Genomic DNA, 14,027 nt, shown 5'->3' on the forward strand with positions numbered 1-14,027 from the left:
CCTGACCAACATCCCTCATAGCAGAAGCCTGGTCTTCCTGCGTGACCTTTGAGGAGTGCTACTACTGTGACTGGCAGGAGAAGCACCACCCGGCAGCCGCCTCAACTGGATCCCTGCCCTGTGCAGCATGAATGCATCTGATGAGGCATTGTCCTCACTTGGAACCCCAGCATCAGCTCATCCAAATCTCCATCAGAATCTGTTCAATAATATTTATCTCCTCTGGTGTCTAAGTCAATCCTCCAATTGAAACATTTGCTAGGCAAGTAGGCAAACGGTTTAAACTATCACAATGTTCTCTCAGGAATAAGGAAAATAAAACGTGCAGTTTGTGTGTGTGTGTGTGTGTGTGTGTGTGTGTTAGTGTGGAATCTGGGTGTGTCAGGGTCACGGAGACAATTAGCACCACACCTGTATACTGTTAACGAACCCTAATGAGTGCGCGGTGGAAACACAGATGAGTAGCTGCACCTGTGGCACTCTGTCTGCCTCGGGAGACAAGTGTGTGTTCACTTGGCATTAAAACAATCTTTGGCATTTAGTGTTGTTTTTGATTTAAAGTTACGGGCTAATTGGGCTAATGATGTGTTTGTGTCAGAGTAATTGACTGCTTTGTCTTTCAATCAAAACCTGCCTATACTCCTCACATCGAAAAGTGCTATGTATCGAATGTATTTTGTTATATTTTAATTGAGGGTAATTTGTCTTTTCATGAAACAAATGTGACAGATATGTGTGCAGCTTATGAGATAAGGTTCCTACGGTGTTATTCAGAGACAATACCAGTCAAACAACTTAGTTATCGGAAAGAGAATAGAAGTGCTCCCTATGTACCTTAACCCGGTATCCGTCAATCCTTGTGGATTTTGCGCGCGCGTGTGTTTGTGTGTACAAATAAAGTTTACTCTACGGCTTCCCAGTGGGAGCAGTGTTTGCCGGGGATCTAGCGCAGTATGCAAAAGGTTTATGTGCACCAGTGTGGAGATGTAGCCCAAGTCAACACAGCCACAATAACAGTGCCTGTAGGTACACAGCAACGTTGGCACTGCGAGTGGACAAATCAGAATATCCACTGCATATTCTCTAACATGCCTCAAGGATTACTGAGAACCAGCTGTGAAATATTCCTTCTCCAAAATGTTGCAAAGGTCAACGCACACGTTTGAACATCTCCCACGTCCACTTAAGGTCAATTCACCTGTTGTGCGCATTGTGATCTATGAGTCCATCTTCAACTTCTTCATTCATGAGATGCATAATTTTTTTGAATAGTGTGCCACGCCCACTCAACTTTGGCTGCCAAAAATCAAACATTCTTGGGTTCTAATTGTAAAATGTTGTGATTGTAGGAGAAGATACAAACAAAGCTGTTTGGAAAAAAAGTTAAAATAGCAGAAAATCTATTATACAAAGGGGCGTGGCCTATATGAATGGATGCTGGTAGATCCCAGGACTGATTTGATTCTGTGACATGCGTTTCAAGAGGTTATGGTTGTTAAAGACACCATGAGGCTGGCAGACACCAAAACTGCCCTCCATGTTTTTGAGATATCATGTTAACAGACAGACAGTTAAACAGAAACACCGACCAAAACCATAACCTCCATGCCAGCAGTAATGATTCCCAATTACAGCACTCCCCAGCATGGCAGTGACAGGTCACAGGGGACCTTTATTGAACACCTTTCATCATCTTTAAAAAGGTCCATTTACTTCCCCCTTAGCCACTTTCTAGCACTGACTGATGATTTGGTTGTTGTTGTTGTTGTTTTTCCCCATCACAGCGATTGAACCACACAACAAAACCAGCAGCCCATTAGAATACCGCAGCACCTGCATGCCTCTGAGTCGTGCTCAAGGATTGCCGGAAAACAAAGCGCGCGATGAAACGAAGGGGCTGAGAGATAGGAGAGAGATTTGAGAGCGGGTGGAATGTTTGGGAATTATTGTTAAAAATGTAATGATTCCTTCAAGGATGCTCTGAGGGTTTTTTCTTCTAATTCCTCACTAAAACAAACTGCTCTATATAAACACAAACATGCTCCAGTATATGAACTGTAATTTCGTGCACGGCAGGTGATTTCTTTCTTTCTTTTTCACCCTTTGTTTTTCTTCCTCAGATCCTCGACAACTGGAAATACCACAAACCAAAAGTGGCCTCCTATTGGCTCGTGAAGTTGGACTCTACCAAACAACGGAAGGTGAGTCTTGCTCATTACTCGCTCATATTAATAACAGTTTGAGTTTAGAAACGTCCATTCTGAACGCTCTACAATGGGATGTATTCAATATTAAAATATATATGTTGCCTCCCTCGTCCCTTACTGCAATCTTACATTGGTGTGGACGGTGACGGTGGTGACAAAATGTCACTGCTCCTCATTACTGCTTTCTGAACAACGTTCCAAACATGAAAACAACCCTCAAACATCACAAGTAGAAAAAAAAGCAGGCAGGGATGAGCTCCACTGTGTCAGACAGTGAAAGGTACAGGCACCAAATAGGATGCAAACAAAACAGAAGAGGGGACAAGACGTGAAATGGCATTCACTAGGCGTGTCAGTAATGATGTGATCTCTCAGCCGTTGTTCTCTGCTCAGCCGTGTTGTGGTCTGTGGCGGTGCAAGCTGATGTTTTATTTGGAGTGGAACGGCCTAATGAGCAGCAGGCCGAGGTCAGGAATGCAGCGCCCACTGCTCTGCCATCTGATTACCATACCAAAAACACAACTATGTGTGTGTGTTTACTCATCTATCAGTTTGTCTGTGTGCGCGTGTCTTATTTGCACACACACACACATCATAATACTGTGGAGAAATCTGGCCTCTTCAGACACACACACGTACACACGTACACACGTACACACACAAACAGTCAGATGGGCATGTCAGTAATGAGCAGCAAGGAATCAAAGTCAAAAGAAGCATTGCGCTGCACTCAGAAGCAGGGTGAAAAGAGAAAGAAAGAGGGAAGAAGAGCTGGGAGTGAGGTGGAGAGGGATGAGGGGAATGAAGAAGGGAAGATAGAAGGCTGGTGCAGGCGTCCTCAGACCACCCAGGAACTTCTGACACCTTCTCTTGAAGACTGACGTCGGTGCAGCAATTAGTCCTCTCCACTGTCTGCCCTAGTACTTTCTGTCCTGCTTCCAACATAACATAGCCTGCCTCACAGCTGCACACACACACACACAAGCAGACACACAAAGCAGTCTGTCACGCATGTCAAATGTTTAACATGAATGCAGAGATTCAGTAAATCCACTCAGTCTAAGGTCCGATTCAGTGATGTAGTCAGTAAAGGATGTTTGATATTCTTCTGGGGTTATTCTTGTATTTTCCTCTCAAATTTATGGGTTTAATATTTCTAAAATTCCGTCTACGTAAGAGGTCAACGAGCCAGAGTGTCAAATCTTTAAAGCCCTGTATCTCAAAATGTGTCGGGGCAGATAGAAGCTCATAATCCTAAGGTTACGATCTCTCTTTACATTTCCTCATAAATGCAAGCTTGTCATCTTCGTTATTGAGTGAACGCATCGGCCTGCTGGGCTGCCAGCGTTTAAGTCATAATACAAGTTCACAAGGTGAGGAACAAATGCCATGTCGTGCATATTCATACAAGTCTTCTCGCTTGCGGCATTCGTTTCATCCGTTATGAGATATTTGATTTATACCGCTGACCACAGTCTCCATCTATCACTCAGGTGCTGGACATCGTACGTACCAACGTGCGCTCGGCACTGCAGCGGATCTGGAGGGAGCCGGACGTAGACAGCCTCCACCTCTATCGCCTCTTTAACCGCGTGTTCAACCGGCTGCTCTGGAGCCACGGTCAGGGCCTGTGGAACTGCTTCTCCAACACTGGGTAAGCCCATCTGTGTGTATAAGAGAGATGAACATGATGAGCTAAAGTGTCATGTCGTAGCATCTCAAATACGATGATACAAGTTAATACTGGTGAGGTTGTCAGCAGACTTCATTGACACATGGTGGGCAGGTTGAACATGATGCAGGGATTTCATCATTGAAAGGCGTAGTTGTCGTAATCGGTGGACTACTTGTGGCCTTCTAGTTGGAAGCAGCAAGGCAGCAAAGCATCAAAATCAGACCAACCAGTGACTGATGGAACATAAGGATTGGTAAAATACCATATGTAAGAATTGACAAGCTGAATTGACGTCTTCAGGGATCAACACAGAATAGCCATCACCCCCGCGGCAATTACAGCTGTCCTCCTTCCATCGTGCCTGTCCCTTTTTCAATTCCTATAACGAGAAGTTCACGCACCTCACAATCCTCCCGTATCCTTTTGCTGTTGGCCACTGAACACAACGCGATGACAGCCGGGGACAATTTATGATTGTTATACGTGGCGGAGGAAGCAACACCAGCAGGCTGACAGAAAAAGACTGACGGAGCCGACGGACCCCTCCTGCACTCAGCCCTTCTGAAAGCTATTGGGATGAAAGAAATGTGTTACTCTCTGGTGACAGGGTGCAAATTAGGGTCACAGATCTTGGCTGCTAATCAGGGCTTTTTCACAGGTGAGAGCCAGAGAAGGAAAGGGGTGGGATGGAAGCAGGAGGAAGGTGATTGAAGGGCTCTTACTTCTCTTACTTTGGTTTGTTATCTGATACTTTGAAGTTTTGTTGTGGCTCCCTTTTATTTATTTATTTATTTCACTTTTTTGATGCGACAGAAAGCATCTCCCTCCGAGATGAGTCGCTGCAGCGACAACACACTTGATCGTGTCCCGACGCAACCCCGGAGAAAGAGAGGCGTACAAACATGCTCGCGCTCGCACACCCGCTCAGTGTGTGTATATCAAGTTTGCATTAAGTTGGATTCCACACTTATTTCTTCAAAGACACGCGTCCTCGCACAGAAGCACTCATACACACAATGCTTAGTGTGAATACAACACAGACGGCTGGCAGCTGCTGTGCTCGTCGCTTTTCATCTCGTCTCAGTTGAAGGTGTGACCTTCCTGTCTCTCATCTCCATATTTCTTACAGTTCAGTTGTTCAGTGGCCGTGTGTCCCTTGCCACAGAGGGCTTACAGGGTGTAACCCAAGAGGCTGCCCACTCTCCTGCTCTCCACTTTCCTCCGGCCGCTGTTCCTTTCCTGTCGTAATTGAGCACAAGTGAGGAAGGGAGTGAGTGAGTGATCGAGATGAAAAGAATGATAGCGGGAGAGAAATGAAAGAACCCAATGATGGAGAAAAAGAGAAGAAGGTGATTGAAAAGGGGATGTTAAAAAAAAAAAAAGGATTCAGATTGAATCAGATTTCCCTCTCAGGGGGAGTGAGGGGGGTGGATGGATGGCGGAGGGGGGTGGGGGGTAGGGGTGTTGGGGGGCTGTGTGAGGGAGATTATTTTAACCTAGCCTTGTCCACACACGGCCACCCGTCTCCTGCTGCGCCCCCATGCTACTCCTGTCTCTTGTCTGCATGAACCAGCCCCCCTGGCTCGCCTGGTGTCCAGCCCCTCCCTGTAGCTATTTGCGGCCTCTTGTCAGGGACAAACCCCGCGGGGAGCGCTGGTGCCACGCAGCGACAGTGAAGTGGGACACCTCAAACCCCACAGTGCAAGTGCGCCCCCTCCTACCCTCCCTCCAACCCCACTCCTCTTTGTCTTGTTTGATATTTTATCTAAGGGACTTAACAGCAATCAAACAGCCCACCAGCTATTGTGGGTGATGAATTCAATAGTGTATGAAAGCGATTTAGAGGAAGAGAATGGAAACACACAGTTTTGAACGCTTTCAGAGGAAACACACACACACACACACACACACACACACATCCCTACCCCACCTCCCAAGAAGTGAAAGGGGGTAGACATCAAACGCACCTCCCGGGGTTCTGTGTCTCAGTTGTTGAAGCTCCCTCACAGTCAGGGGTATGTCCGGGGTTGTAAAGGGGGTAAACTGTACTTGGATTTGTTTCATCCTTCCTCCGTGTGTTTCAGTCTCTCCCAGTATGTGTCCGCCTGTGTGTGTGTGAGTGTGTGTGTTTGCGAGATGAAGCGCTCCCGACGAGACAATTATAGTTTTCATTGTTTTGTTCATTCAATCTCACACGAACCTGGCGATATATTTTCAATCATCTGTAAATTCATGGCAACGTGTAATGACATCATTACCAGCTCACCTGCTCTGTTCCTCAGCAGCTCATCATGGGAGTCCATCTTCAGTAAGAGCAGCGAGGTGGTCTCACCCCAAGAGCTGCAGTGCTGCCGCCGGCTGGTCCAGCTGTGCCGAGACTGCCTGCTGGTCGTCTACAAGTTTGTCTCAGAGTCCCGTGGCTCCTTGACCGGACTCAGCCCCGAGTGGGACGACACCAGGTGAGCACGGCCCATTCTGGTTCATCTGCCACCGTTTATATATATATATCTGTATTTTTTTTTTACGGCTTCCCTACTGCTACTGCTGAGGTTGCGAGTTCAGGTTGTGTCCTTTGAGCAAGCAGCCAAGCCCTCGTAACGTAACCTATGGAGAGACAGAAAGGTAGGGTATCATATAGAGTCAGTGCATATACACACACACGCACACAAACTAGAACTCCAGTGTAAAATAATCATATATACCAATACTACATATAGAACAGGACAGGTAGATGAAAGCCTGAACTCCAGGGCTGTATATCATCAATACACTCCTTTAATTCAAGGAATATTTAATAAGGTGTCTTGTCATTCTTGACAGAGAGTCGAGGCATCAAACAACATTTTATATTAGGATCCCCAGTGATTTAGTACGTGGGAATGTGGTGTTGTTTATTCTACGTTCTTCTCCAGGAACACATGATAACAAAGACTAGCCTGATTAAATCTACACATTTCACAAACAACGTTATGATTTAGACTGAGAATGAGAGAAAGAACCCTGACAGAGGAATCTTTAATGAATGGTCTCTGCTTCTTTATGGTGGAAATATCATACATGAACTCATCACACACATATTTAACGTTTCCTCTCAGTTGAATCGGTGCCGCTCTGTGATAGATAATCGACAATTATGTGTTTCGCTCAGTTGAAATAGGAAAAACAAACACATCCTGCAGCTCACAGAAAAGTATGGACTGGGGCTTTGATAAACACAATACATCATCACAATGATAATCAGGGACAATGAGTGAAGAAACCAACAAACGACAACAAAGGGTCTTCCACCTTCTTCTCAAATCACGTAAAGAAGAATTTTTACAAGAATTATCACAGAATTTTCATCTGTCTCTTTTTAAAATGACAGTTTTGTCCTGTATAATGTTTAACCTGTATGTTGCTGTTTAAGACAGGATGAATCTAAGTTGTGCGATAATGGACCGAGTGAAATTGGATACATGCACACAAAGATTTTGAATATATATTTTATTACAGGATTATTGTAATTTTAATCTTCTATTTAGCACGTGAACTTGACACACTTGCACACACGCACACGTGCGCAGACACAGCTATTAACACCGTTCTCAGGAAAGCCTCAGACCTATCATCTTCATCACTTAACACTGTAAAAAAAAAAAAAAGAAGGAAAAAAGAAAGGAACACAGCAACAAAAAGAATCTGTTTCCCTCTATTTTAAGGTCGATCGCCACGGGAGACAGCGGCTGAGGTTTTAGAGCGAGTGAACTTTTAAAGCACATATGCTTTGGGCTGGCAGGCAGGGGAAGGGGAGAACGGTGGGGAGAGGGATGGAGTGTGCTGTTAACAGGAAATAATGGCCCACAGATTAGCGCTCAGGTTAGCCCGGGGCCCCCCGAGGCCTGCTTAATTCAATTAGAGTCCAGATGAGCCCGTGCAGCAAATGACCTTACGAGAGAGAGAGAGAGAGAGGGAGAGAGAGAGCTCTTTTTTTTCCCGAGGCCTTGCTTTACATGATTCATAACTCTTACGCATATTTTAACAGGCTATCACTTTGCACCTATAAAGACCGGGTGCTGTTAGACGCTAAAAAAGGAGCTGCTAATGTTTTGACCAGTCTGATGTTTTAGCCATTGATTGTGGTAGTTTTAGCCACGCTGGATTTAAGAATGAGTATTGCACGAGTTTAAAGATATACCTGCTACATCTGTGGATCCATATCTCTGGAGCAGGTATACGTGTGAGTTCATCTACGCATGCATTGGTGTGTTTCTCCTTATTTCCTTATGTGTCTTTATATATGTGTGTGTTTGCGTGTGTGTGTGTGTGTAAAACAAAAGTGTACCATTAGCCGCTGGACCAGCCTCTACCCATGGCTCCACCCCTGTTGCTGCCGCTGCTGCTTCTTCCTCTTCTTCTTCCGTCTCTTCGCCTCTCGACACAGGTCTCTACCTGGTTTTAGTTCTGCTAACCCCCATCCTCCTCCTCCTGCTGCTCCCCTCCCAGCTCTCTGCTGCTTCTGCCCCCACCCCACCGTAGGCTCGAGCCCACCGGTTGAGCATGGCCGACTACTTCTTCCCCTCACTCACATTGAAGTAACCGATTGGATGGATTGATACCGTTATGTGATTGGGGTGTGATTATTTGTCAAAGTAAATGTAGAGAGGGAGAAGAAGGATGCATACCGAGGCATCACTGAAACCATTTGATCCACTCGCTGCACATCAGCCTGCTGCATCATACGCTTTGCACCCGACGCAGTCATTTCCCCCGAGAGCCAACGGAGACCGAGCTCCTCTCTCGCACATCACTGGCATGATCAGCTGACAGACTAATCACTTCTTGTCACGAGAAAACACGATAACGATTCTGCTTTCACCATGTTGTTGTTGTTGTTGTTGTTGCAGTTTCACAATATAATGCCTTCACCTCTGTCCATCAGGCATGTGGGAAATGTCCCCTGCACGGTAACCGTCCGCCACTGCTGCAGGAGGGCCAAGCATTTAGAACTCATTTCTCATTGATGGACAGGTTTTATATTGGAGGGTAATTTGTGCATTTGCATGTAAATGTGAGTAGTGTAGTGACCTGTACACATTATGAGTGTGCATGCACATATGAGACGACCTTTAGGCTCTCCAATTGCCACGTTAGATTGAAGCAAATATTTGAAATAAAGCTTAGGTTCTTCGTAATAATAAAGCAACTAATAAGGTGTTTCTTATCTGAACATCACAACTGAACCAAAGCAAACATCATGAAAGACCTGGGCAGCAGTTTGGACTATTTACATGAGTGATCTAAAATTGATAGAACCAGGGATAAGCTCAATGCAAAGCTTACCTGTTGCTGTCATTGTGATGGCCAACGTGTTCTCACTGAGCTTAAATCAGTCGAGCAGTGTTTTAGTCGCCTTGACACTGCGAAAAAATTAAAAATTCCTGGATAGAAAAAGTCCATTCAGTTTTTCCAATTCAGTGCATCATAATAAATGAAGAAGAGCTTGGCAGACGTCCACACTCCACACTCGACTGCTTAAAAAGTAATGCATACATTTGAAAGCACAGATCATGAATTCAGCTTTTCTTCAAGGTCTCCAGTTTAGCTACAAACACACACACACACACGCTCACATAGCTCTCGGCAGCCTTTTGCACATGCCAGTGTTAGGTTTGCGAGCCGGGCTCTTTACGGCCTGCATTGTTGACCACACCTGCCCACTCCTGTTCAAGCATCCTTCCCCAGTGGAGTGGCTAGATCAGGTGTGTCAATAGCTTCCTGGGTCATAGAGAAGTCCTTCAGCCTGTGTGGGCAGATGAGAGGAACTAGCCACAGCGCCGCTAATGACTTCCTTGTCAAGCCTGGAATTACTGTCACTAACCAAAGACAATTTTCCCATGATGACAAAAGTTTCCGATTATCTTGGTGTCTCCAAAGTGTGGCAGTAATGAGGGTTAATTGGGGTGTTGAGCTGAATGTGGGCTGCAGATAACCTTGAAGCCTCTTTATACCTCTTGGTTTATGATTGTGTCAGCTGTCACAGCAATCTCCCCCTCCATCCTAAGTCATGATACTTCATTTTGCCCGAGCGCCCGTTCATTCACAGTGGCAGCCGTGGCTCGACGGAGGATGTAGGAGTGGCGTGGAATGCCTGTCAGTCGCACAACTGCTGGATTATAGAGCAGAGTTTTGCATGTAATGAATGGTGAAGGAGAGCAGTATTCTGTCGTCTTGTAAACTGATGGGTTGAAGCAAAGCTGAAGTGCCTGCACAGGCTCGCCCCCCAGCTTTCAAGCACGCACGTTGTTGCCAAGATGTTCTTCGTGATCAAAAGGAGGGCGAACGTGGAAGATGACGAACGAGAGTCCAATTAAATATAGCCTGCAGAGACAGCGGCCGCGTGGATGTGAGAAGCCCTCCCACCCCTTACAACCACAACCAACATGATTCTACCAGCAGAATATTCTCAAAGTGAATAGCAGAGGAGCTCTCAAGAACATACACTCTGGCCCCCAATGACATGTTCAATATTTGATTTTCCTTTCTTGTTTGAATGCCATTTCTGCGGATGGAGCGGAGTTTTCATATGAACCTCGTGGAAATGGACTGGAAAATGGAGGAATTACTCGACAACGGCGAGCACAAAAAAACCCCACCGACGTACCGTATGAGGTGAATCTCACAGGTCGAGAGACAAAAGCTAAACGGCGGGGATATTTCTCCGAGGATGACACAAAATCGTTAAAAATCACAAATTGCCACTTCTGAGCCGTGCACTTGGAGCCATCTAATAGAAGTAAATCTGAAAGCGACTCTTTCCAGCGCGCTCCCATCGTGGCACGCAAGCATTTTCCGCGATTCAAGTGGAGGCATCTTAAGAGGAGCTCCACTAAGCCACTGTTCGCCAAGTCAAGTCAGTGTGAAGACGACGACGCGCTCGGCGAGTACCCACGGCCCACTTGTAGCCGTTTCAAGGACATTCTGCTTGGACTAAATGAAGTTAATTTGAATCCTTCCCAACTCTCCTGGGTGTGGAGCCGTACTGAAGCGGACGCCCTTAGCGACAGGCTTTTTTTTCTCCTTTTCTCCCTTCTTCCCTTTCCTTGGCGGTCGACTTTAGAGGAAGCTGCTCGGCTAATTTCTCCGAGAGCTATTTCACAACGAAACAGAGCTGTCAGAGGGAAAGTGTGCTATGTCTGTGCCGGCTTAAAAGGAGATATTATTTCCTCCCTCTGTAATCCTCAGCCCCGGTGGCTCCCTTTTGATTAGATTGTCACATCTTTTACACTTTCACAGGGACGTTTTCCTGTGACCATTGTACTCGTTTAACTATCGTTTTTTACTTAGAGACTGTATTAACTATAAATCCTTTAGTGTTCCAGCTGATTAGTCTGAAAGGACTCACAATGCCTTCTGTCTGCTGAGCAGCACCAGACGCCCCTCAGTCTAACCCCACGAGCCGCCTGTAGCCACTATATGATCATCTCATCTGACATTGCTCTGACAATCATATCTGACTCATATCCAGTGACTAAAAGGAAGATGGGAGCAGAGTTCAGCTCCTCTTCCTCCTCCTCCTCCTCCTCACTCTATCTCAACCTGACGCTGGTCTCATTCTCAGGTACTGGAACGCTGTTAGCAGGAGCTGCCTCACTGCTCTGTCTCGGTGGAAGGTGTCATAGAAAAGTCTTAGAAAGGTACTGACGTCTGTGCCTCGGAATGATAGGTGAGGAATTTCTGTTCATGATACCAAAAATTTAAAGGCCAATAGACTCATTTGGCTTCAACGTCTATGATTCTGCTTCAGTATAAGGTCCAAACATACATAAATATAAATATAAGACAGTATATTAGCCATCAAACAGGAGGCCTAACTGTGCTGCTATGTGTATCTATCTATATATTTGTCCTTCAGTTGTCTCCTTTTTTTTTGTTTGTGTTTGTGTAGGGTGGCCATCATTTACCTTGCAATGCGCAAATGTGAGCTGACCATAACCGGTAGCATTCACACTGCATTTGGTAGTTCAAAAGCAGGCAGTTACAGTGGTTACAGTGCCGAGCAGTAAGCGCATTAATGTGTCCTGACCTCTACACTGTGACCTTTGCATATCTAATCCCCTCATTATGTTCATCCTCTGCCCTAATCCCTGCCATCCTTCCCCTCTTGTCCGTCTGTCCAGGTATCTGCTGCCAGTGACCTCCCAGTTCATCATGAAGTGGCCTTCGTCCAGCTTTGGCCGCGTCGCCTCAGCCGTGCCGCGCTCCCACAGCCTTTTCGCTGCCAGGATGGGCAACTTCTGAGGTCATCGTGGCGACCCTGGCTCCTTACACCCTCACCTCCCGACCTCAACCACCCCGGACTCTCACCCGGCCAAACTCCGATCTCAGCGGCTCCTGTTTGGATTTGAAATTTGGGCAGGATTGGACACCAGATGGAATCTCAACCGGGGCCAAAATCCCCTGTGGTTGAACGCAAAAAAAGGCCAGATGTGCGATAAGCGATAGACAAAGGGCCTCGTTCGGTTTAGTTTATTTTTGGTCGTGCCCAGTCCAGCAGACCGCCGCTCCCCTCCATCCCTAACTTACGCCCCATTAATACCAGACAACGGGTTTCTCAATGTAATTGCTGTATCATACCTACTCACTGTACAGTTACAAGTCATGGTACTGTAAATGGAAAGAATGACAAATACTAAGCAATGCAAGGATTATTATTTATCTACTTATTTATTTTCTAAGGTATTCCATGAATGCAGTGAATGCAGACGCAGAATGCAGAAATGGAATGTTATCAACAAAGCTTCACCCTCGTTTGACGGAGCTGATGTAAAATACAAGAAAAGGCAGATTTTTGCCGGCTGCGATCATTATTTCGCAAACTTGTTCATATTTTATTTATATACCTAACTTATATCAGAGGCTTTAAGTTATTAATGTTTAATGGTCACTTTACGTTTATGGTTTGTTGCAGAGCAGAGTGAAGTAGAAAGACGGTGCCCCAAGTCCACCATGTTTAACTTTTTTAATGCTAGCTTAACATTTGACCTGTGATATCATGTGCAGCGCTATTGAGCAACGCGTTTAGAATGTCAGTGTAGTACGCCCGGGCCTCGCCGCTTCTTTCCGTGAACGAAAGAGCCAAACAAACACCTCAGAGAGCACCGCCGTTCCTAACCAGCACTATGCAGTATGTCACAGGAAGACATTACAGACGTTTTGTTGCATGCGTAGAGTTTTAGTCCCTCGCTCGGAAGTAGTCTTTAGAGAGAGGACCTGCATACGGATTATACTTGAAGTTTTTGTGTCGCGTCTTCGCATTGGCTGCACTCAGAAAAAGGACACTTTTTGTTTTCAGACATGGCTGAGGTGTTAATGGACAACGATGGCGCGCTACCACCGCCTATGGATCGTTGATTGACTTGGCTCGTCGTCGTCCCTAGATGTGTGTTGTAATTATACCAGCAGAGAATTTGCCTGGGATGAGCGTCCACTCCTCGTTTTTACCAGCTGCATCGTTTGCCCCGACGTACTCCAGGAGAAAGTGCCAGGGACAACAGGGATGTGCCAATATTAAGCAGTTCTACTTAATGTGTTCGACTGGGTTTTAATTAAGGTTAATATCTACTGAATTACCATAGGACCTCAATTAAACACAGCGTTTATATGTTGGTAGGGACAACAGTGTTATGTTTAGCGGTTTATGACCCTATGAGAACATGTATTGGATTAGACTTTTAACAGTAGGATGCATCAGTGGATACAGTAAAATGTACATTTGACAATTATGACTCCTAAATAAAGCAGCGATGCTCAAACGGCTCAATTTAAATGTGCATTCTCCCTGTGTGTTGAACGTTGAATCAGAATGCCAAATATTTCATATTTTGCCTGATTTTTATTTGTCTTATTTAAGAGTAGTCCTTTTTTCATTGTCGGATATGAGATTTTTAATTTTACCTAGCAATAAATGTTTAAACAAACACGTTTGCTCCTCTCTCTGCTTTATTTTCTTGTGTGTGTATATTTAGCAAGTCAGTCTTTGATGAGAACTTAAATAGAGTGCTACTTCTTTCTAATTAATTATGTGCGATAACATCAGGGGAAATGGGAGCTGTTAAACAAATAAATGTGAAAATTCAAGCGGAACTAATTACAAACATTGAATT

The 14,027-nt window shown here is 45.3% G+C and overlaps 1 protein-coding gene across 1 annotated transcript in view; it reads left to right on the top strand.

Annotated features, from left to right (window-relative positions):
- ttll7 (tubulin tyrosine ligase-like family, member 7) overlaps window positions 1-13,808 on the top strand; it is a 61,869-nt gene extending 48,061 nt beyond the window's left edge. Inside the window, exons 18-21 of the mRNA XM_076151402.1 lie at window positions 2,121-2,201; window positions 3,701-3,861; window positions 6,168-6,341; window positions 12,042-13,808. Of these exons, the coding sequence (XP_076007517.1) occupies window positions 2,121-2,201; window positions 3,701-3,861; window positions 6,168-6,341; window positions 12,042-12,162 (537 nt within the window). The 3' untranslated portion in view covers window positions 12,163-13,808. The remainder of the gene's footprint in view (window positions 1-2,120; window positions 2,202-3,700; window positions 3,862-6,167; window positions 6,342-12,041) is intronic.
- Window positions 13,809-14,027: the final 219 nt, after the last annotated feature.

The sequence above is a fragment of the Genypterus blacodes genome, unplaced genomic scaffold (genome assembly GCF_046128005.1).
Source record: "Genypterus blacodes isolate CSIRO-AG114 ecotype Tasmania unplaced genomic scaffold, CSIRO-AGI_Gbla_v1 ptg000054l_1, whole genome shotgun sequence".
Lineage (NCBI taxonomy): Eukaryota > Metazoa > Chordata > Actinopteri > Ophidiiformes > Ophidiidae > Genypterus > Genypterus blacodes.